Raw genomic sequence first — 23,117 nt, forward strand, 5'->3', positions numbered from 1 at the left:
AGACCTTCTTCCCAGGAAGTCACTCTTCTTTGCCTCCCCTCCCCCGAGAACAGGAGGCCAAACGGGAAAGTCCATTTATATTTGATCTTCCTCGAGATCAGCTCTTTGACCAGGGGACCCATTGCCCTTCTTTTCTGCAACGTAACCAGGGCTAGATTTTGGAACAGCTGAATTTCCACGCCATTCATCCTTACATGGTCCATTCCCCTGGCCTTCCTCAGTATCTCATCCTTTTGGGTAAAAGAGGACATGGCCAATAATACGTCTCTAGGGCGCTCCGCCGGCTCTCCCAATCTTCTGGGGCCAACCCGGTGTACTCTGTCAATTCTGATGTCATCCGCCTCTTCCACCTCTAGTATATCTCTAAAAAACCTCCTGCACCACCTTCTTGAGATCCTTGTCTTCCACCGACTCCACCATATTTTCAATGTGGATGTTCGTCCTACGTGACCGGTTTTCAAGGTCCTCGCACTGCAGCTCTAGGTTGTGTGTGAGCCACACCAGATGTTCTTGTGTCTCACCATGTTGCTGTGCTTCTTCCTCCACATTTTGTACTCCTCTCTCTAATGTATCCATGCGCTCCTCCAGTTTCGCTACATCTGTCCGAACATCCTGCACCGCCTGTCTCATGTCTTCCCTCATTGTTTTGAACTGCTCCTCCACCGTGGACATGAATTTTTCTTGCAGTTCCCTGAACCATGAGTGCAAGTCCTCCTTCGAAGCCTGTGACCCCAGCGGGGGAGGTTGCAAGTCTTCTCCTGTTGCCTCAGATGCAGCTTTTCCTCTTGTTTGGGCCGGATTGTCAGACGCCCACATTTGGACCAAGCTGGCTTCCTGCCTGGCTGACATCTGACCGCCCTGGGGTCCTCCTTTCCCTTTAGGCTTCGACATCCTGACAAACCAGCCTCTCTGCTGTGCCCCTTACGGGACTCCTTGCAGGAGCCAGCAGCCAGATGCAAACTGCCACAATCTGATCGTTGGAGTGATTTGTGCTTCTGTAGGGGCCTAGCAGCCGCTGCCCCCGAATAGAATCTGGTTTGCGACTCCCCTCCTTCCGCAGTGGGAGCCAGTCCCCCCTCACAGGCTCAGCGTCCGTTCCTCCAGATCCCCTCCGGGCCTCAACCTCGGTCTTGCGGTTTACGCTCCTATGTACTTCATTATTGTGTAGGAAACTCGCCTCCCGCCCCGCAGAGCGGATCTATGCCTGTAGGCTCTCCACCTCTCCAGTCCACAGCATTCCAAGTATCCCGGCGTGTGATGGGGCCCCTCTCAGCACGCAGTCTAGGTCCGACCTCGCATCCTCTCCCAGTGTGAGGGCTGCAGGCTCCCCCCAGAGCCACCACTGCTTCCTTCCCAGATTCTTCTGAGGTCCTGTCCCCACCTGCCTGAAGGCTGTCACTTTCTACAAGACTGGTGCTCCGATGGGCCTCTTTTCTCTTCTCTGTGTCTGCCCTGCACGGATAGTCAGCACCCTCCTCCGGGCCTCGTCTGAAACTGGGCCCCATGGGTATCCCAACCCACTGTGCACTGCCCTCTGGCTGTCCCCATGCTTGTAAGTCTCTTAATGGGCCACAGAGGGTGCCCCTCCAAGCAGCCCTCCGCAGGATTTATGGCGAATCTCCCGGGTATTGGGGATAGCCCGAGTAGCCACCGGCCACTACCTTGCGTCATTTGGGGGAGAGGCACTCTTGCTCTCCTCTCCCGCTCTGGGCCGGGGACAGCGCCGCTGCCGCTCGGCAGAGTCAGCCCGCCATGAAGATCGGCTCTCTCGCAGGACACCTGCAGTGGGGGAAGTCGGTCACACTCTGCTGCCCAGTCCGGCCCCCCCCCCATCCACGCATCAGCTCCTGCCTCCGAATCCGGCCTCTCGCTCTCCGTGGCTCCTCCGACGCCGCAGCCGTTCTCCTTCACCTGCTTTCCAGCTCACTCTCGCTCTCCGGGGCTTCTCCGGCGCCGCAGCCCTTCTCCTTCGCCAGTTTCCCAGCTCTGCGCTGCAGCTCCGCTCTTCGCTCTTCTCTCCGGCAGAGATCTCCCTTCAGAACCGTAAAGGGGGTGCAATCCGATGTCCCCAGACTGCCGGGAAGGGGAGTCACCGCCCAGCAGTGTGCCTATCAGGTTGGGTGCCGCGATGGCCGCTGCCCACACTGGTGTTCCGTTGCTTAGAGAAACGCCAGTCTTGGTCCCCTCGCAGGCAGGCACCAGCTATACCGAGTCGCTGATGCCGGCAACAGGGCTCCCTCCGAAGCAGGTCTCAATTTCCCAGTTAAGTGTTTTATTATCGCAGCCCGGCAGGAGAGACCTCTACTCGCGTCTCCTCGCCACGGCCGCCATCTTGGAACCAAACGATTCCCCATACTTAGTAGTACAGGGGAATGTGAAAATCTTTTAAGAACACAGAGGTTGAATATTATCCAGTCTAAAATGTGATCACATAATGTCACTGTTGCTTGATGATCTGAATTCTCAATTGTCTTCCTTTTATTGCGACTATTACTCCTACGTCCCGTCCCCTTTCCTCCATACTACATGGGCGTCCCTTGCTAGGGACGGGAGAGGGAACCTTTTTCACCAGAAAAAATCATCTTCCCCGTGCGGCCCTAAGAGCAGGCGCTCCCCTGAATTTGCCCACCGGCGCCACTCCCCAGTCCTCTTTTCCGCATCGACGAGAACGGACCGCTTTCACCAGTGCTCCTGGGTTAGGCCTCTGGCCTAGTAATTCCCCGCGCTCTTCCCCAGAGAAGTACTTTTGTCTTCTTTTTTCTTGTCTTTAATCAGATACCTCTGTGCTCTGGTGCCACGCTCCTCCCTGGCGCATGTAGATGTCAGCAGGCTTCAGCAGGTGCCCAGCCTGTGAGGGGCTCTTCCCTACGTCTGACCCCCACGCTCTCTGCCTCGACTGCCTTGGCCCCGACCACGGCTGTGAGGGCTGTACCACGTGCGACACGCTTACACCACGCGCTCTGAAGAACAGGCTAGCTCGGTGGAGGGAGCTCTTCGGAAGGTCGCCTCCAGAGGACTTAAAGGAATTCGTCAAGCACAAGTACAGGCCCAAGGTAGGGGTACTGTTTTTATCCACACCCCACAAAGATGACTCCTTCCCCAGGAAGCGCATGAGCGGGAGGGACCTACCAGGCCCTAGTACCAGTGCAGGTACCGAGGCTGCTTCAGCTACCGGCCGCCAGGCCAAGGGGACGCTAGATCCTACCGGTGACTACGCTGAGGGACTGCAAGGTTCTATTACTGGGTTTCTGTCCGAGGGGCTATGCCCTAGTACCGGACAGAGGTCTGTGGGGGCGCCTGTATGCAGCACTACCGGCGGCACAGCTGAGGGCAATCCGCCTACCAGGACCCGTCCTGAGGTGCAGGGTAGGCCTCAACCTCCACTTCCAAGAGTCCTGGAAGAGGCTGGCCTAGAGCGGCAAATGCCACGACACAGGCATGTGACATGGAGCCCGATAAAATGGCTGCCAGAGAAAATGGCGGCTCGCCCAACTCCATCCCCCTTCGGGGACCAGGTAGGGGAACGAGTTTCCAGGTGAGACTGGTCTTCACCGGGCACGTGGCCTACGGCATACCCTTCAGTGTCGCTGGGCAGATACCCCCTGCATGCAGCTAGGCAGAGTGGGCCCAGGAATCAGCACCCTCAGGGCCCTGCGCCCATGCCCGCGCCACCAAGCGCTCCACCGGTCTGTAAAGAGAGGTTTTTAGAGAAATTCATGACTCTTATGAGGCCTCTGCAGATGGGCATCATCCTCAAGTTTGTGATCAGGGACATGCTCCCTCCGGTTCTGCCACTAGCACCCACAGCCACTCTGCCCTTGGTTCCAGCTCCGATGCTGCCCACGCTATTTCCTACTGCACCGGCTGTCATGATCTCTGCTTCCAAAAGATCAGGACTTGCCCGACTCCCTTGGAAGCAGACGCATAACCCCGGTTCCGAGTGCCAGCCAGTCCCAATTGGGACCTTTTGGACCCTGTCCTGGCGCCAGTGGCACCAGGCTCATAAAGATGCCCAGTCCCAGCGCTGGAAGCGCCGGGCTCATAATGCTTGGGTGGACTTACCTGCAGCAGACCATGCTGCTTACTTACCTGCCAGTTGAACCCCTGATCCTCTTCTGTTTGGGACTACTTTTCCTGTTGGGTGGGGCAGGAGCCACTCCCTAGGTTCAGAACACTGGAACTCTTCTGGAAAGCAGGAACTCTTTTCTTACCTAGGCGTGGCTGTGGAAGGAGACACCTAAGCACTACAGGAGGCTATTTAAACCACACCCGATGGATGAATCTTGCTTTGCGTTATTCTGCATTCTCTGCAGCAGAACGCTCATCGTGTCTTATGCTTCTGATCCTGGGCCTAAGGGAACAAAGGCTTACCATCCTGGAATCCAGTCTTCAGCAGCACCTGTAAAGACAAAGAAAGAACAGGTTAGCACTACGGTCTTCAGTGGCAGCGCATCTCTTACCTGGTCCTTCGGCTGTCACCAACGTCTCGCGCTGCATTCCGGCATCTGAAAGACAAAGGCTTACCAGCTCTTCGCATGCTCCGGAGGTCTTCGCACTGCATTCCGGCATCTGAAAGACAAAAGCTTACCAGCTCTTCGCACGCTCCGGAGGCCTTCGGCGCTGCATCCCGCATCTGAAAGACAAAAGAAGGTGCGTTTAAAGACATTGGGCAACTTTATTACTCACGTGCCATTACTCCTTCCCACGCCAAATCCAGTGGGTATTCCAGCACCCTTCAGCTTCTCTAAAGCTCCGAACTTGTACCTGCAAGATAAAAGGGACAGTTAGTGCGCATCGTGAAGCAGGATACAAGCGCTTACTTACGTGCTTCCAGGCGCTTCTGTTCCTCACGCGGGTTCGATCCTCAACTCTCATCAGCCCGCCATCCGCCATCGCCGGAACCCTGCAAAACAAGAGATATCATTACAAAAGACTTTTAAGACATTTGAAGTGCCCAGAACTTACCGTTCGTGCAGTTAACGACGGACAGCAGTCCTCTGAGGTCAAGAGGCCTGCACCCTTATCCAGTGAAGAAACTGGTTACGGCACCCTGCCCCGAGGCAGATGGAGAGCTCGGCGTTCACTTACCTAAGACATCTTACTCTTCGAGTCAGACATACAGTGCACAGAGGTCCAGCCCAAAGAGCCAACCGTGTGTTACACATCACCTATGAAGATACAGCATTCACCCAGTCAAGACCGGCGCCTCTGCGGGAATCAGGTGAGCGTTACACCGGCTCCCATGCCTCCGACAGTCTCAGCAGCCCTGTATCTGCTTCCTGCTCCTGTCAGTACACCTTAGCCCCCAGCGCTCAGCACTCTTCCAGCTGCACCTGACCAACTGGACGCATTGGTGGACACGGATGAAGAGAAGGACCCTGACACACCGTCATCGGCCAAGGCCTTTCATGAGCGGCTGGCAGGCCCAACCGAATACTTGGGGCTTCCACAGCCCAAGGTGGAACAACCAGAGGCGGGGGTCTTGGTGGAGGTCCTCACTCTCCGCCCCGTGGATAGAACGTGAATTCCAATGCAAAACGAAGTGGTGGCACTCGTCAAAAAGGATGGCTTAAACCCCATTCTGCACAGCCTACCAACAAGCGCCTCGACGCCAAGTTCAGGAAGATGGAGCGGGATCCACTCTTGCTGTCGGTACACCCCAGCCACACTCCTCTGTGATCGCCGCAGCCTCACTCTACTCCAAGCCGCAATTGTCCTCGGCTACATCATCCTCTGCGCTCCTGGCTAAGTGTAACGCTCACCTGACTCCCACGGGGGCGCTGGCCTGGTTCGCGCTGCTGTGACCTTGTCTAAGGTGATGCGCAGGGTTCGGAAGACGGACTGGACCGGGCCCCAGATCTGGCTTGTCTGACTCGCAGAAGTATCCTTCTGTAGGTGAGAATAGGGGGTTAACTGTCTGCGGGGTAATGCAATCGGCCTCCCACTTACCCCTCTCACCCTCCTCAAAACCCTTCTGTGCTTCCCCGTAGCGTCTCACCTTAGGGACTGGAAGGACGAGCTCTCCATCCTGCTTCTGATGCAGGGGCGCGTTGGTATCCAGTTACGTCACTGGATTTTCGGATGGGTGAGAACCAAACTTGCTTGGCTTCCAGGTAAGTTTTTCTATAAGTGGTTCCCCTTGTGTCCATGCATTAATGTTCTAATGCTAGTGTCTTTTTCCCCATGGGGGCCGGGGTACGGAATGCCGGGAACAGGCACCGACCCGAGGTGAGCGGTGAAATTCTTGTGGAAATCAGGTAAGTCTTTAATGAGTGTTTTGGTAATGTCTTTTCATTCACTCATTAACGCTGATGTCTTTTTCCCCTTGGGGCCGGGGTCCGAAAATGCCTGGATGCGGCGTGGACCCGAAATGAAAAGGGAATGACCCAACAGGTAAGTCTTGACATGGAGTTTTAGCTTCCCTTTTCCCTTCTTTCTCTCACCTTTGTTCTTGTCTTTTTCTCCCTAGGCGTGGGGGCGCGACTGCGAATCCGGATGGTCGCTGCTGAACATGGAGGCGCCCTGTAAAGGTGAGTAGAATGCGGCGCTGCAGCGATCGATGCGATGTGCTTTTAAAAATAAATGTCTTCCTTTTCAGGATTGTCGGCGAAATGTCTCTGGGATGCAGATTTAGCAGGTGAGGCCTTTTCCTTCTTCTGTTCTCTTGTTCCCTTCCTTTGCAGGTGATTCAGGATGCTGGCAGGTGTGGCAGAAGTCAAGATGCAGGAGCAGACACGGTGAGCGTCCAGCTGCTAGATGCAGAACAACGCGAAGCACGTGTGGCTGATCGGGTGTGGTTTAAATAGCCTTGGAAGAAGTTCCTAGAATGTGTCCTTCCTCCAATCAGGTATGTATCCTTCCCCGACCACGCCCGGGTGGTAAATGAGTACCACAGGTAAAGTAGTTCCTTTCAGGCCTCAAGGAGGCCAGGGTTCTGCAGCATGGTCTGCATCAGGTAAGTGTACCCAAACACTTTCATAATGAGCCTGGCGCCTATGGCGCCAGGACTGACGTTTCCTATGAGCCTGGCGCCATAGGCGCCAGGACGCTGCCCAAAGGGCCCCTATAAGGGGTTGCTGGGACCTTCCCCGGGGACTTGATGTCTGCTTTCGGGGACGCAGGGCCTGAGCCGGCTCCCCGGGAGCGGGCATCGTGACACTATGGAGGAGAAGATCCTGCAGGCATACATAAAGGTCTATTCCACTGCTTCCCTGCATCTTCGTCAGTCCAATATAGATGATGTGCTAAAAGGCTCTGGCGGGAAATCGCGGACTTCCGGTGCAGAGCCAGACGCGCTTCAAGGCGGGGCTGGCGAACGCCAAGATTGTAGTGCAAGACATAATGGAGTCCACGGTGACTCACATTGACACCTCGGGTCGTGCCATTTTCATTGCTACGAACATAATAAGAATGGCCTGGCTACGGGCGACCAAGTTCAACCCGGACTGCATATAGCCAGATGCACCGGCGTGCAGACAAGGGTCGGTCTTTCTGAGGATTCCGGGGCTTCCCGGAAATATGGTCCAGGCAACAGGACAGATGCCCGAGCCAGCACTGGCACAAGCAACACAAGACGCTGCACAAGGGCTTTTTTCAGTTCCCCTCCTCAGCACCAGCCTCCGAGGACAAAAAGGCATGAAACGCCCATCCGGATTCACAAGTCTCCAGTGGGTGGCAGGCTTGCCCTTCACTCCCAATGCTGGCGTGCAAGGTTCGCGCACCCCTGGATCCTCTATGTAGTATCCACAGACTTCCGCCTACCCCCTTCTCCTTTTCCTCTCTCCTCCACTCTAACAGATTGGGACAGCAACTCTGTTGGTGGAAATTTGCTTGCTCGTAGCGACTCAGGCAGTGGAGGAAGTCCTAGTCTCTCAGTGGGGTCTGTGCTTCTATTCACAGATTTCCGCCATACACAAGAAGAACCAAGCGTGCCTGTTAGGGAGAATTCTCATTCTATGGCCTGGCTCCGGGTCCCCCGTCAGGAGCGGTTCCTCCGCTGGTGGTAACGGCAGTCTCGTCCTTATCTCCGAGCATAAGGACTGTATAGCCAACAAAATGGCCGCCGAGTTGTCTTGCGGCACTGGTTGAGGGGATTCCGACGGACGGTCAGGGGCCCCGTCGGCACCCCCGACGTTATCGTCGTCTCCCACGTCGGGATCCCTCCCGACGGGCTGGTCTTCTTCCACGCCAACGCCGTGGCTTAAGACTTCGATCAGCTCTTCCTCAGAGGTTGAGGCCGAATCCACGACGACCTCCTGCCCCCCCTTTTTCTTCTCCGTCGGAGGTTTCACGGGGGTCCTGTCGATGGGCATAAAAGAGGACTCCCTCCGCAGTGGCAGGGAGACTGAGCCCCGAGGTCGCCACCCTGGTGTAGCCTCCACAGGCTGAGCCAGGGCCGCCGCGACTGTCTCGATAGAGGCCTTGGCCGGATGGATTAAGGCTTTCACCACCTTAGGTGCGCTCACCGCCTTCTCCTTGGGAGGAGGGTCACTGCCTCGCTCCCCCTCCGATGGGGCCTTCGAGCTCGACCGGGGAACTCTCCAGGAGCTTCGCCGGGTGCTCGGCCTTCCTCTTACCCGAACCAGAGCGTTGGCTCGCGGTTGATGGTGCAGGGGAGGATGCGCCCTGCCTGGCGCCCGTAGAGCCCGACCGTTCGGCGCTCCCGGTGCCAGCGGACTCGCGGTGCTTGGCCTTGTGTTGGACCCCCGTCGCCGGGGCGTCCTCAAAGGTCTTAGAAGACCGCTCGGATTTCTACTTCTTCTTCTCGCCTGACGGGCTCTTCCCTTCCAGCCAGTTGGCCAGACGTTGATGGCGGTCCTTCATGGTCCGCTCCGACATATTGCCGCAAAACGCACAGTCCTTCTCCACGTGCGTCTTGTCCTCATGTAGGCAGTACAGACAAAAGGAGTGTTCGTCCTCCTTAAAGACATTCTGGAGCTGGCATCCAGGGCAGACCCTGAACAGCTTTCCGGGCGTCGAGCTTCCCTTCTCCTGGGCCCTGTCCGAGATGGGCCTGAGAAACTTCTGGAGTCCTCCAAAAGCGTGGCTCGACGAAATCTTCACCCTTGAGGGGCGTAGACGAATCCGACACGGGTCCCCGTTGATCGGATGAAGAAACGGTGGAGCTTGAGGCTCTTTTGACCTAAAAATCGAAGTTTTTGAGAAAAAAAACATGAAAAAATAGCACTAACGCTCGAGAGCAATAGCACGAGGATCCCAACACTTGAACGTGCGGTAAAAATCTGAAGATGGCTGCCAGAGGCGGGGCTTAGGTAGAGGGCAGTCATTGGCTGTGGTCAGTATGACGCAGAGATCAGTGATTGGTTACTACTACGAAAGACAGATCAGAAACGAAACTGATACTGGTTTTTTCTTTACCGAGGATTCCCAGCCTGACGACGGGGAATATTCATGAGCATGTGAATCCATGCCAGACCCATGCTGGAGAACAACAGTTACAGGTAAGTAACTTGTTCCTTGTCTTTTCTTCAGTCAGAGAATCCTCTCCTGGGTCGAAATCACTGATGTGCTGTAGTGGTCCGGATAGCCATCAGAAGAGCCCTTGCCTGATTTAAAGGAGCACACCTTTTATTCATCGTTGTCTTTTTCGCTGCTGCTGACCTCATCCCTGGGCAGTACAGATCGCTCCAGACATCCTCCTTCTTGTCCCCACGACTGAAGCCGCAGGAACCGTGAGTCTGCAGGAACTACCAGGAACAACTGCTGTGGCACCAGCTTTTCTCCAACGGAATAAGGTACTGTGCACACTTGGTCTTTCTCTCTGTCTGACCAGCCGGAATCGGGGTGAACCCTTTTCCTCCACGAAGATTTGTTCTTTCTTCCCTCCTTCTTATAACTTTTCCTTACATTTGACAATCTTAAACTCTTGGCATTGCGAATCTCGAACTGTTCAACGTGTGATCCTCGGCAACTGAGCATCTGCTCCATTGACACTGGCGCAGGCCTATTGATTTTAATCTGTATCTTTGAACAAGTCCTCGAGTCTCCTTGCCTTGATAAAGTATTGCCTTTGATTTTTATTCACTTTTCCCTTGTTTGGAATTCTTAAGTACAAAGTGTGTTAACTTCGTGAGCATTTCTACCCGCTGTTACACGTTAGTATCTCAACACCGGTCTCTCAAAACCTAATGTACTTACCTTGAATTTACTGGAACAAGTGGAATTGATTGTGTGTGGTGTATTTTACGTGTGGTTTCGAATTTATAGAAGTGAAGTGTTTTATAACAGATGGTTTAAAAATAAATGTACTTATATTTTTTACCTGAAACCTTGAGTCAGTGTTTGCTTGAGTCACAGTAATTGTGGTCCTTTGTGTAATCTCTGCTACTGCTCATATACTCTTGAGATATGCCTGGCTACTCCGCTACTCCTACTACTGTAACATAGTAGTACAGGCTTGTACCGAAGGTGAACTTGTATTTCCACTTGCAGTCTTAATTGTGTGTAGTGGTCCCTAAGGGCACTGCACAGGAATATGCCTAACAGACCTGAGAGTTGTTTTGGACCTTTCCACCTTGAACTTTTCCCTCCCTATGCAAAAGTTCAAGATGGTTACCCCAGCGCTTATAGCATAGACATTGTGCTTGGGAGACTGGATGTACTGCCTGGATCTGAAGATTGCTTACCTACACGTCTCGATCTGGCTGCCCCATCGGTCCTTTCTGAGGTTCAGGATCATAGGTTTTCATTTCCAATGCAATATTCTACCCTTTGGCAATAATTCGGCCCGCAGGGTCTTCACAAGACTGATGAACACAGTGGCAGCCCTACTCAATGCCCAGGGTCACCACGTCTACCCATACCTAGGCGACTGGCTTGTCAGGGCAAGTTCTCCGGAGACAGTGCACCACACCCCCTCCGCCCTCATGAACACACTACACGAGCTGGGATTTTCCATCAATCTCAAGAAGTCACAGTTGGAGCCCACGCAGAGTCTGACGTTCCTGGGCCTCATCTGGAATATGAGCTCCAAGAGGATTTTCCATTTTCCCCTCAGAGGACAGGATCACAGCTATCAGGAAGGGCACAGGGCATTTCCTCAGCAGAGCAGTGACCTTGGCGTGGAGGTGCCAAACCTCCTGGGCATCATGGCTGCATGTCTCCTTGCAGTGCCGCATATGAGGCTCAGAACGAGGTGCTTGCAGTTGCAATTTGGAGCCTCCTGGAGCCAGGAGAAGGGTTCCCAGGCAGAGCTGGTCAGCATCCCACATCATCTCCACCAGGAGCTAGTCTGGTGGAGGAGGGACAGCAACTTGCGGATAGGTAGTCACTTCTGTCAACCAGCACCTCAGGTCACCATCACCACAGATTCTTTCCTAGAGGGCTGCGGAGCTACCCAGGGGAGCCACAGCATCCACAGGGTTTGGTCCTGTCAGGAGCAGGTGGCTCACATCATCTGGCTCGAATTGATGGCCATCTGACTCGCTCGCAAAGCCTTCCTCCTGATGATCAGCGCCAAGGCTATCCTCATTCAGACCGACAGCTCCACCAGCGTGTATTACATCAACAATCAGGCTGGCACCAAGTCTCCTCCATTCTGCACTCTAGCAGTCGACATTTGGGAGTGGGCTCTGGTGAACAACATGCACCTGGCAGCAATACACCTCCCGGGGGAATCCATCCTGGAGGCAGACAGGCTTAGCAGGCTGGGTGCGGTCAACTACAAATGGCAATTGCACAAACAGGTCCTTCAGGGGATCTTCGACAGGTGGGGGTCATCCTCATGTGGACCTATTCGCCGCCTGGTACACCAGGAAGTGCCCCCAGTTCACGTTGTGGTAGGGACAGGGCAGGGGCTCTCTGGGTGACGCAATGTAGATCAAGTGGGACGACATGAGCGCGTATGCCTTCCCTCCGACCCTCCTGGTCCACAGGGTAATCTGCAAGATCCACGGGGCCCGGCACCTTTCTATCATCCTGATAGCTCCATGGTGGCCAGCAAGACCATGTTTCTCGGAACTACTCAGTCTGTCGGCTCAGGCCCTGGTGCGTCTTCCTCTAGGCCCAGCACACATACTCTCTCAACAGGGAGGGACGGCCATCCACCCCGCCCCCCAGAAGTTAACCCTCTCAGCGTGGTTCTTGAGCAAGTAACACTGAGGCATCTGCAGCTGTCGCAAGCTAACCTAGACATTATACAGGGGGCTAGGAGCAATGCTACCAGGAGCCAGGACAAAAGCAAGTGGACTAGGTTTTGCTGCTGTGCAGAATCAAAGGAGGTTGATCCATTGACCTGCATGTTGGACGACATGCTATCCTTCTCTGCGCACCTCGCACGCTCAGGGGTGCAGGTAGATACCTGCCGCACCTGTCTGGTGGGTATTTTGAACCTACAGGAACTCGGAGGAGGAGGTGTTTTCATCCTCCAATGCGGTGGTTAAAAGGCACTTGTCGGGCCTGGCCATGCTTTACCCGCCCATCAAGAAACCACACCCTTGATGTGTTCCACTGGAAATCCCTCCCAGTAATACTCCTGGGCAAAACAGCCCTTTTCAAAATGCTGACACTCCCGAGGTTCCTATATGTTCTCCAGAATGCCCCACTCCATATCCCCCAAACAATCTTCACATCCGTGGAAAGCATTTTCCAGGGACTTCTATGGGGGGGGAAGCAACCTTGCATAGCCCTCAAAACCATGTAACGCTCTGTCTGGGAAGGGGGAATCGGTCTACCCTATCTCCGTACTTACTACTGGGCTACACAGATGTGAGTGGTGAACAACTGGCTTCACGGTGACCCCGGGGCTCCCACATATAGGGGGAGAGATTAGGAATATGGTTAGAAATACCCCCCTCCGAGTGTTATACAGAACAGAAAAGCAGATGCCCGATATGCCCAGGATGACACAACACATCCGCCAAATCTAGATAGAGACTCACCTGACGTGGTACAGGACGGGCCCTGCAGGAAAGGTTTGCACTACCCACTGGAGAACACTATAGACACCTGCAACTAACACATGCCATCTGTGCCCAATTCCCCATATTAGCAGAGGTCCCAAAATGCTCCCCCTTAGAAGCAAATATTCTTCATGCCAGAATCCCGACAAAGGTGACATCTACACTCTACTAAGTACTTACTGCTTTCTGGGGCACAGGAACTATCCGGCTATGTGTGAAATGGGAGCGGACGGTGGGCCGCTGGAATCGGAGGAATGGGTAGAGGCACTAATGTCCCCACGAGATATAGGGATGGACACCAGACTCTATACACTATAAAATATTGCATCAGGCCTAGTACTCCCACGCAGCGATGGCAAGGTGGGGTTAGCGGACAATGGAGACTGCCTGAGATGCCGAAGGCTAAAAGGAACCTTCTTCCATATGGTGTGGAGCAGCAACATAATACAGGACATCTGGTGGAGATGTATCCGCAAGATCTCTAGTGTACAGGGGTCACCAGTTCTGCAGAACCGGAAGCTAGTTTTACTGGGAATCCGGGGGGGAAGTGGACTACACCAAACATGAAACGACATTCCTCTCAGTGGCATTGGGACTGAGGAAGAGACGTACTGCTGCTACGTGGGGCTCTCCAGACAGGCTGAGCTTCGACCGCTGGGTCAACTAAATGGACAGATGTGCATCCTCAGGGAAACACATCTACAATGCCAGGGGTTGCCCAGGGAAGCTTCAGAAGGTCTGGGGGAAATGGACTGGAACTTTGTGAACACTCAACACCGAAATGCTCTGTGGCGCTGAATCCATTGTGTTCTGGGCGCGCGGTGACCTGGGATACTTATCCCCTGCTAACCTGAGCCACGCATACATATATTTTTATTTTTGTTACTGTCTCACAACCGTTGATCCACTGTACCTATGCAGTGCGACCTTGTTTTGTTTTGTTTGCTTTCCTTTTTGGTTCATGTTGTAATTCAATAAACAGACCTATACAAAAAAAAAAACACTCCCCGTATGGGACCTCAACGTGGTCCTGGGCGCCCTGGCGCACAAACCATTCAAACCTATGGCGTCCGCAGACATCAGGCTAGTCACCATCAAGACGGCCCTCCTGGTCGGCCTCGCCTGGGCACGCCGGATCAGTGAAATCCAAGCGTTGGTGGGCTCAGAGCCTTATATTACTTTTCATAAGAACTCACCCCGCGTTCTTACCTTAGGTTGTGTCCTCTTTCCACCTGAAGGAGGAGATAGTGCTACCAACTTTCTTCGCGGACCTACCAACTTTCTTTGCGGACCCTAAGCATGACGCTGAGAGGGTGCTGCACTGTCTAGATGTCAGGTGCGCTCTACAATTCTAACTTGACCGGACCAAGAGCTTCTGCAAATCAGACACTCTTAGTCACCTGCGGTGGGTCAAAGCCGGGCTATCGGGCCTCCAAGGCTTCCATAGCTACGTGGATGGTTTCGGCCATCAAGGAGGCGTATCAGGGAGCAAAGCAGCACTTGGGCTATGACCTCGTCCTTCTGTAAGCACTCCTGCTTGGATTCCGGCTCCAGGTCGGACACAGCATTTGGTCAGGCAGTCTTAAGGAACTTGTTTTCTTAGGAGGGGCAACTCTACACCCTGGGGCTACATTCAGTTGTAATCGCCCATGCAGTATGGTAGAAAGTGGACGGGACGTAGGAGTAATTATAAGTTACTCACCGTAGTGACTAACATACTCCTAGTCCATAGTCCCCTTTCCTCCATATGTCCCACCATCCTCCCCCTAATAGAACTGGTGTCATCAGGCAATGTTAATATTGTCGACGCGTCAAAGGGGACTGGGGAGTGGCGCTGGTGGGTGGAGTCATGTGTGTGCATCTACATTTAAAGGGGAAGATGATTTTTTCGGCTGAAAAAGGTTCCGTCTCCCATCCCTAGAGAGGGACGATGGAGGAAAGGGGACTCTGGGCTAGGAGTATGTTAGTAACTTGTAATTACTCCTACGTCCCGTCCCCTTTCCTCCATAATGCATGGGCGATTACAACTGAATGCAGCCCCAGGGTGGAGAGTTGCCCCTCCTTATAATTTCTGCCCAATTGTCACAGTGTCTTCCTGCTTTTGAGGGACCGATAGGTAGTCTTTATAATGTGAATGAGAGCCTTGAACATGCAACCCGTTGGCTTGTAAACCATTGCTCACAAGGTTCCTGTTAGTTTGTCTACCATTCGCTAGGCAAGTTGATCTTGATATCCCAGGATAGATCTTCCATGGACTACGTTCATAGTCGCCTCTGCCAGGAATGAGTAGCACCACAAACAAAGTTAGTGATCTGGACAAGATATGAGGTCTCTAAGGACAGTGTTTTCAGGATTGGTCAGGCAGATGATGTGACTTAAAGTTCATACGTTAAACGGAAGTGGAAACTACCTAAAGCACTCTGGTGTGGGAAATGTAGTTTTTCTGTTTGGTTTATTGTGCTACTGAATGTTTCAGTAAAGTTTGAGAAGCATAATACTAACTTATGTGTCCTTAATATAATTAGTACTCCCCTGTACTATTAGGAATGGGGTATCTACATTATTCCATGCTTTGACCATAATGGTTCAGGGGAAGATTGGACCTGACCTACAACATTGTATGGGCGGATGCTGTAGCTGAGGTGTTAATGAAATCAATGAATGTTGCACACTCTTACAATATTTTTTCTGTTGTAGGTTAACTTCTGTGGATATTGCATACTTATTAGGAAACGTTGAAGAAATATACACATTTCAACAAATGCTATATCAATCTTTGGAAAAGTGTTCCAAGTAAGTGGCTGTGGCCATTTTGTACTTGTTGAAATGGGACTTATGAATGTTTATATTTAATGCTCCCTTTGTTGCAAGAGACAAAAAAATCTGGTTAGCCTATTATTTCCTCGATCCTAACGTAATGAGTAATAGTGATTCTTAAAATGCATGAATTGATCAGCATGTCTCCTCCGATGTTTTGGGCTACGACCATTATAATCCCTCACCGTTGACTATGAAGGCTAGAGTAGATGATAAATATATTTAGAGTTAAAGGTTGCAGATCCCTTACTGCCTCCAGTAACATGTGAGCGAAATATCCAATAAAGGACGTTTAGTGCAAAATATTTATCAATTTGAAAATTGACAGTTTCCTGTGTTTTGCGTTTATAATTTCCACCTATATTTCACCTTTAAAGAACAACTTAAGGAAATGTTAACATAAAAAAAGGTGTTGTGAGACTATGGCGGGACTGACAAGGTATTTTACTAAATAACTGAGGAAAACATTCCAGACCCTAAGACTGCTAAAACAAACATCCAGCCCAGCCAACAAGATTAGAGCAGTGAATGAATGTACTGCCCGAGCAATTGAAGTTGACATTTTTATGTGAGTTCAAATGTGGTCTTTGCATGAAAAAGATTAATATTATTTTAAAGTCACTTAGAAAGCTACACACGCCGCAAATGGTTTCTTGGCGCAGGACCAGCTAATCTAAAAGTGTACAATATTGGAAATGCAAAAGGTGTTGGAGGGGTTCAAATGCATATCTTTATGTATGAACAAGGAAAAAAAAGTTACTCACACAAAATACAACCATGCATCAAATACCCACATAACCCCAACATGTTCCCAATAACATTTCCTTGCATAGAGTATCTCCTCTCGTTTCATCCATATTGGTCAGCGAGTTTTCTCTGTCCGTTTCCTCTTTCCCCCTCAGGTAGCGCACTCCTTTCTTAGTATCAGCGTCTTCTTTACTTTTTTAGCTTAATATTGAGTAGGTAGTAGGCCTTTGGACTTTCTATGGGGAGAGGGCTCATCCTCTTATATGCTCTGAGATCCAACATAAACATTCTTTTCAAGCTCGTCCAATCAGCTATGATATCTATCTGCAAATTATTCAATTATTCAACCATGCTGCCAACTTCTCATTTGCAAAGAATTCTTCAGCCTTTCTCACTCACCCTTGTTTGCTCGGAAGCCATGGCTTTTTCCACCCTCAAACCATACAAGCCCTAGCCGCCATAAATAAATATGTTGTGTGGGAGACAGTTTTCATGGCATCTTCCACAGAGAGGATTCCAGATAGCAAGAGATATGGGATAACCAATCTGGCAAACTTTCAACTCCCCCCCAAAGAGGAGAGAACGTCCGACCAGTATGTCTGTTCCAGCAGGCATGACCACCAGATGTGAAAATCCCTCTTTGCTCACATCCCATTCCACATTGGTTTGAGATTCCCAGGTACATCTATGCCAATTTCAATGGGGAGTGTGCCTATAACGCAATTTAATCCTGTGTAATTTGAATTGGGCAGATATTAATCTCCTGTAGGTTTTCTTGCGTATCACAGACCACAACCCATCATTTATTATAAATTCTAGATCCTTTTTTCATTTCCCTCTCAACTCACTTGGAGTTGGGTTCGTTATAGCTAGTTTGCAACTACATATAGCCGAAAACCAACATTCTATTACCTCAGACAAGGTAAAAAACGTGCACAAACCATGTCAGGGTCTTGCAATATTACATTTCCATTTCTCCTCAGAGAGGAAGCTCTTTAGTTGTAAATGGTGGAAGTTAGCTTCCCAATACAAATCCCTCACGCCAAATTAGTTATATCCGGGCACTTCCTTTCAATCAAGTCTGGACATTTCTCCCCTCTGCCATATCTTCGGAGAAGGGCGGGGTCCACAGAGAGCTCAGCGGGGGCAGCCATGAGGAGAGCTTAGCCATAATTCTGCCCATCTGCCATATTTTCCACTCCCGTCCAAGAATGGGATGCGCCCTCACTCTTTTTGGCAAGTAAGGCCCGGGTACTCAGATCCATCCCTAACTGCCACTGGAATCAACAGTGCATTTTCCAACGTAACCCCATTGCCTAACCTGTGCTGTTCTGAGATGGTAATATTTGATACCCGAAGATGAGCACTGAAATAATAGGGGTATCCAACCCTTCTCAATCCTTGGGGAGAATTAAAGTGGCTGACAGTAATTTACCCTCTTTGCATCCCATAAAAAGCAAAGCAGTGTTATTTTAATTTTGTTTGAGTTGTGGCTGAATCAGAACTGGTAATTTATTTTAAATAAAAAGGATCCTAGGGAGCACATTACGTTCAATCATATTGACCCATCCTGTCCTGCCCAAACTCACAGTACTCCATCTATGTAAGTCGTTCCCATATGTGAGGGGTCAGAAATAAGAGGGGGCCACACAGTTGTAATGTTTTCAACATCAGACATCTTTATTAAAGAAAAAAGGGTTGTCCCTTTAATAAAGGAGAGTTTCCCTACCTAGAAAACTAAAGATCAGTCTGTGTCTCGTCATCAAACATATGATCTGTCCTTGTGTCCAAAACATACTTCTCTGACCCTCACACTAAAATGAACACAAAACATGCACGGAAATGTATCTGGCTTCTATTTGGCAACAAGTGTTTCAAAAGTAAGGAAAATATAGAAATCTAACAAAATAAATGTTCCAGAGGGTGATTTCCCTTCCCCTGGATTGGTTAAATATGATAGAAAAAAGTATCTCTTTCAAACAATGACTTTTTAAGGATAGCAAATATGTGTCTTTTTAAATAACAGTTCTTTAATTAAAGATAGCAAGAGTGTCTCTTCCAAACAGCTCCTTAAGGATGGCAAAATTGTCTCTTTCAAAAAACAATTCCTTAAGAATGTTACCGGTATTACTTTTAAAGAATAGTTCTTCAAGCATAGCAAAAGAATCTCTTTCAAATAACAATTCCTTAAGAATCCTTTTTAAGGATAGCAAAATAAATGTATCTTTTAATTGATAACTTTTAAAGGATGGCAAATTGTCTCTTTCAAACAATATGGCAAAAGTATCTCCGGTGTACTTCTTTACCATATACTTTGTAAAAACAAAATACGTTTCTTCATACAACTTTAATTGACCTCCCAGTATACTCCCCTGCCAGAAATTCTTTTCACTATGTATGCAATTTTACTGGACCTCCTGCTATACTCCCCTGCCAGGAATTATTTCACTCTGAGTCTTACAGATCCTCTGGTATACTCTTGTGCCAGGTATCCTGAATCCCATCGTTCACTGTCTGGTGTGTTCCTTTCACCAGGACTTCTTCTTGACTTCAGTGTCTTTTAATTTAACACACTTGTGCTACTTCACTCCATTTCTGCTTCATTGCCTTTTTATATCTTCTTTAATATTCATTTGCCATGGATAATACTTTTTCCAATATTCCCCACCTTGACTTTTCATGTATGGGGAATTGTTTACATGTTTTGTTTTACTTCACATGGTCGATATTCAAAATAGTTGCTTAATTGCTCCCAGGCCTGTCGGTACACCCCGGGGTCCCTAATGACTATTGATGGACTCGCCAGTGTACTGAAGTGCTCCGGGGTCGTGGCACATTGTTGTCATGAAGTTCCTGCGTTGGGATGGTTTCCCCTGCACGGCAGGCATCCTTTCTGCTCTTTGGGCAGCTATCATGACCCGGCGAAATTGCCCCTTCTGGGCCTCATGGTCATTGTCAGGAAGGGCTTGTACTCCTTGTTCCTCCCAACATGGCCGTACCAAGCTCCGTGCTACGCACTAGCTTTCACGTCGTGGCACGTACTATAAATTGGTCACGCCCCTGCGGGTCCGCGCGTCTCAACGCTATCTTCGGTAGTGACCTGACGTGTGTTTACTCTCTACATTGGTTTCCTTGATCCTCTTACTTCCTTCCTTGCCTTTTATCCTGTTCCTGGATTTCCCCCCCTACTTACTCGTTCATCGCTAATCCTGGATACCCTGGAACCACGAACTTCCCGGAACTCTGAACGCGTCTTGCAACCTGACGCGGCTCGGGCGAGCCTATTCAAGACCCGAACCATCCACAGGAAGAGTCCTGCGGCCGAACAAGGGAGATCCCGATCACAGGTAAGACGGGGGGAGATTTACGACAGTTTGAGACGCCAAACGATCAATACGGATTCTACCATGGAGAATGCTATTCAGGACCTGAAGCACGGAATGCAAGAACTTTCCACAGAGATGCAGAATTTAAAAGCTGAGAATGCGGCGCTAAAACAGCTTGTCTTGTCACGTGACTCCGCGAACAAGGACAGCGATTATTGGGAGGAGTGGTTGATAAATACGACGGTTCAACAAAGACCTTACGTGGATTCCTGGATTCTTGTTTGGTACATTTTACCTTCAAGCCCTACTATTTCTCAACTCCTAGGGCTAAGGTGGGCTTCATAATATCGCATCTTTCCGGTAATGCCCTTACATGGGCCACTCCTTTACTCAATTCAGCGGATGCTCTCCTGGATGATTATGAAGGGTTCATCACGGAACTCAAGACCATGTTCGAACGACCAGAGCTGGTCCACGGTGCTCAAGAGAAGTTACTTGACTTCCAACAAGGATCCCAAGACATGTTGACCTATGTTACCAGATTCAAACAGCTAGCCAAAGAGGCGGACTGGCCCCTGGAAGCCAGTTTTACCTTGTTTCGCAGAGGTCTAAATGAAGAGATTAAGGACGAGTTAGCCAGGGTGGCACGTCATAGTTCATTCCAGGCCCTCCTGGACTTGTCTATGCAAATAGACTTCAGAATCCAAGAAAGAAAGGCCGAAAAGAAAAAGAATAAAGTCTCAATTCAAAGAAACTCCCCATAGAATACTACAAGGACAGAATCTGCCAAGAATCTGAGCACTGATTCTGAACCCATGCAACTTGGAGCCTTTCGTGTTCCAATTTCCCCGCAGGAAAGGTTAAGAAGGATACACACAGGCTTATGCATGTATTGTGCCTCAGATAAACATTTAGTTAAAGAGTGTCCTCTGGCTCCTCCCCGACGCTCGGGAAACGCCAGCTCCAGATCCTAAATGGAGCAAGGTTTCGGGAGAGCGATGTTTGCTCCAAATCAATTCCATCCTTGAACTCTCCTGGACAAAACAAATTGGTGATATTACAGGCCTTTTTATCACCATCCAAGGACAAGGTCTACCCCATATGGCCTTGGTGGATTGCGGAGCAATGGGAGTCTTCATTGATCAAGATTGGGTCAGAAGTCATAACATTCCATATGAAGCAAGAAGTTTTTCACAGCCAGTGGAAGCAATTGACGGAAGACCTCTTTCCTCAGGACCCATAAGTCTGCAAACAAGGGAGATCCATCTTTCCATAAATCATCATCAAAAAAGAATTGTGTTTGACATTATAAAATCAGCCCATTACCCCTTGGTTCTGGGCATGCCCTGGTTACAAAGGCACAATCCATATATTAACTGGACGGCTGGATCCTTATTCCTGGGCTCAGAGTTCTGTATGAACCATTGTTTAAACCTGGATACCTCAGTCACAGCTCCTATAAGTCTACCAAGGTGTCCAGAGACACCACTCATGGTTTCCAATATTGTACACGTTCCAGAGATCTATCAAGGGTATGCTGATGTATTCTCTACTGCCATCGTTCAAGCCTTACCTCCACATAGACCCGAAGACTGTGTCATAGATACTGAACCCTCAGCAGTGATTCCCTTTGGCAGGATATTTATCCTTTCAGAACCCAAAAAGAGAGCCCTCCGGGAATACCTAGACACTAATCTTGAGAACGGCACCATAAGACCTTCAAAATCACTAGCTGGTGCTTCATTGTTCTTCGTTCCAAAAAAGGATACCAAAGAGCTTAGACCTTGCCTGGACTATCGGGGCCTAAATCAATACACCCTGAAAGACAGATACCCACTACCCCTGATCTCGGATATCCTTGAAGCTGTGAGAGGTGCAGTGATATACACGAAACTGGATCTCCGAGGTGCTTACCATTTGATCCGTATCCGGGAAGGAGACGAATGGAAAACAGCCTTTAGAACACCCTTTGGTCACTTTGAATACCTAGTCATGCCCTTTGGTCTGACTAATGCTCCCGCAGTCTTCCAGCGTTTTATGGATAGGGTGTTCTCTGACATGTTATTTCTCAATGTTATCGTCTACTTGGATGACATATTGCTCTTCTCCAAGGATTCCTTGAAACATGAAGAACATGTAAAAGCAGTACTTCAACGTCTCCGTGAAAATCAACTCTTAGCCAAACCAGAAAAATGTTTGTTTCATGTTACATCAGTTCACTATCTGGGATTTGTCCTTAGTTCAGAAGGAATTAGTATGGACCCTTCAAAGGTGAAGGCCATACTGGCTTGGCCCGCCCCAACATCTGTTAAGCAAATACAATCCTTCCTGGGGCTTGCCAACTTCTACCGGAAATTCATTCCCACCTTTTCCGAGATTGTTCAACCCATTGTTAATCTCCTGAAGAAAGACGTTCCATTTAACTGGTCTATACCACAAGACAAGGCATTCCAACGCTTGAAAGAAGAATTCACTCAGGCCCCCATCCTGGCCCAACCTGACATAAATCGTCCTTTTCTAGTGGAAACTGATGCCTCCAATTACGCCATAGGAGCAGTTTTAAAACAAGAATCCGATGATAAGTTGGAACATCCCATTGCTTATCTTTCACGGACCCTGACCACCAGCGAGACTCACTACTCCGTTCTGGAGAAGGAGTTATTGGCCATTCGTCATGCCTTCACTGAATGGAGACATCTACTCCTGGGTGCTAAATATCCAGTTCAAGTCCGTACTGATCATCGAAATCTTCAGGTCCTACAATCCATGGAGTGCAGGAACAGTAGACAAGCTCTATGGGCCTACTTCTTTGCTCAATATCAATTTCAAATTTCACATGTTCCTGGATCGCAAAACTTGATTGCTGATGCCTTTTCTAGGCGTCCCGACTACGTTCCCTTGAAGGATGAGATCTATCCTAAAATGTTTCCACCCACAATCTTTGTAGCTCAAACGATCAATCTCCTGGAAGAAATCAGAGTACAGACTCAATTATCTGAACTCTGGAAGGACATATCCGAGAAAAATCCCTGGCGTCTCACAATCAAGGAAGGATATTTATTCAAGAACAATTCAGTGGTCATTCCGACAAAAGAACTTCAACAGAAGGTAATGAATCTATGCCATGATACTCTTCACTCCGGCCATCGAGGAGTAACCAACACCTTCCGTCTTATACAAAGACAGTTCTGGTGGCCAGGGATGAAGTCCAGTGTAGTTCAATACATCAAGACCTGTGCTATTTGTGGTCAGAACAAATACGATAATCAGAGGCCAGCGGGTCTGCTTCTACAACCTACGTTGCCAA

At 49.9% G+C, this 23,117-nt stretch overlaps 1 protein-coding gene across 4 annotated transcripts in view; it reads left to right on the plus strand.

Annotated features, from left to right (window-relative positions):
* The window catches only part of ARHGEF6 (Rac/Cdc42 guanine nucleotide exchange factor 6), a 3,277,165-nt gene that overhangs the window by 1,338,920 nt on the left and 1,915,128 nt on the right, over positions 1-23,117 (plus strand). For all 4 annotated transcript variants that reach the window (XM_069612789.1, XM_069612790.1, XM_069612791.1 and 1 more), the window contains one exon: positions 15,618-15,713. In XM_069612789.1, coding sequence (XP_069468890.1) covers positions 15,618-15,713 — 96 coding nt within the window. The remainder of the gene's footprint in view (positions 1-15,617; positions 15,714-23,117) is intronic.

The sequence above is a fragment of the Ambystoma mexicanum genome, chromosome 5p (assembly GCF_040938575.1).
Source record: "Ambystoma mexicanum isolate Mex_15411 chromosome 5p, UKY_AmexF1_1, whole genome shotgun sequence".
Lineage (NCBI taxonomy): Eukaryota > Metazoa > Chordata > Amphibia > Caudata > Ambystomatidae > Ambystoma > Ambystoma mexicanum.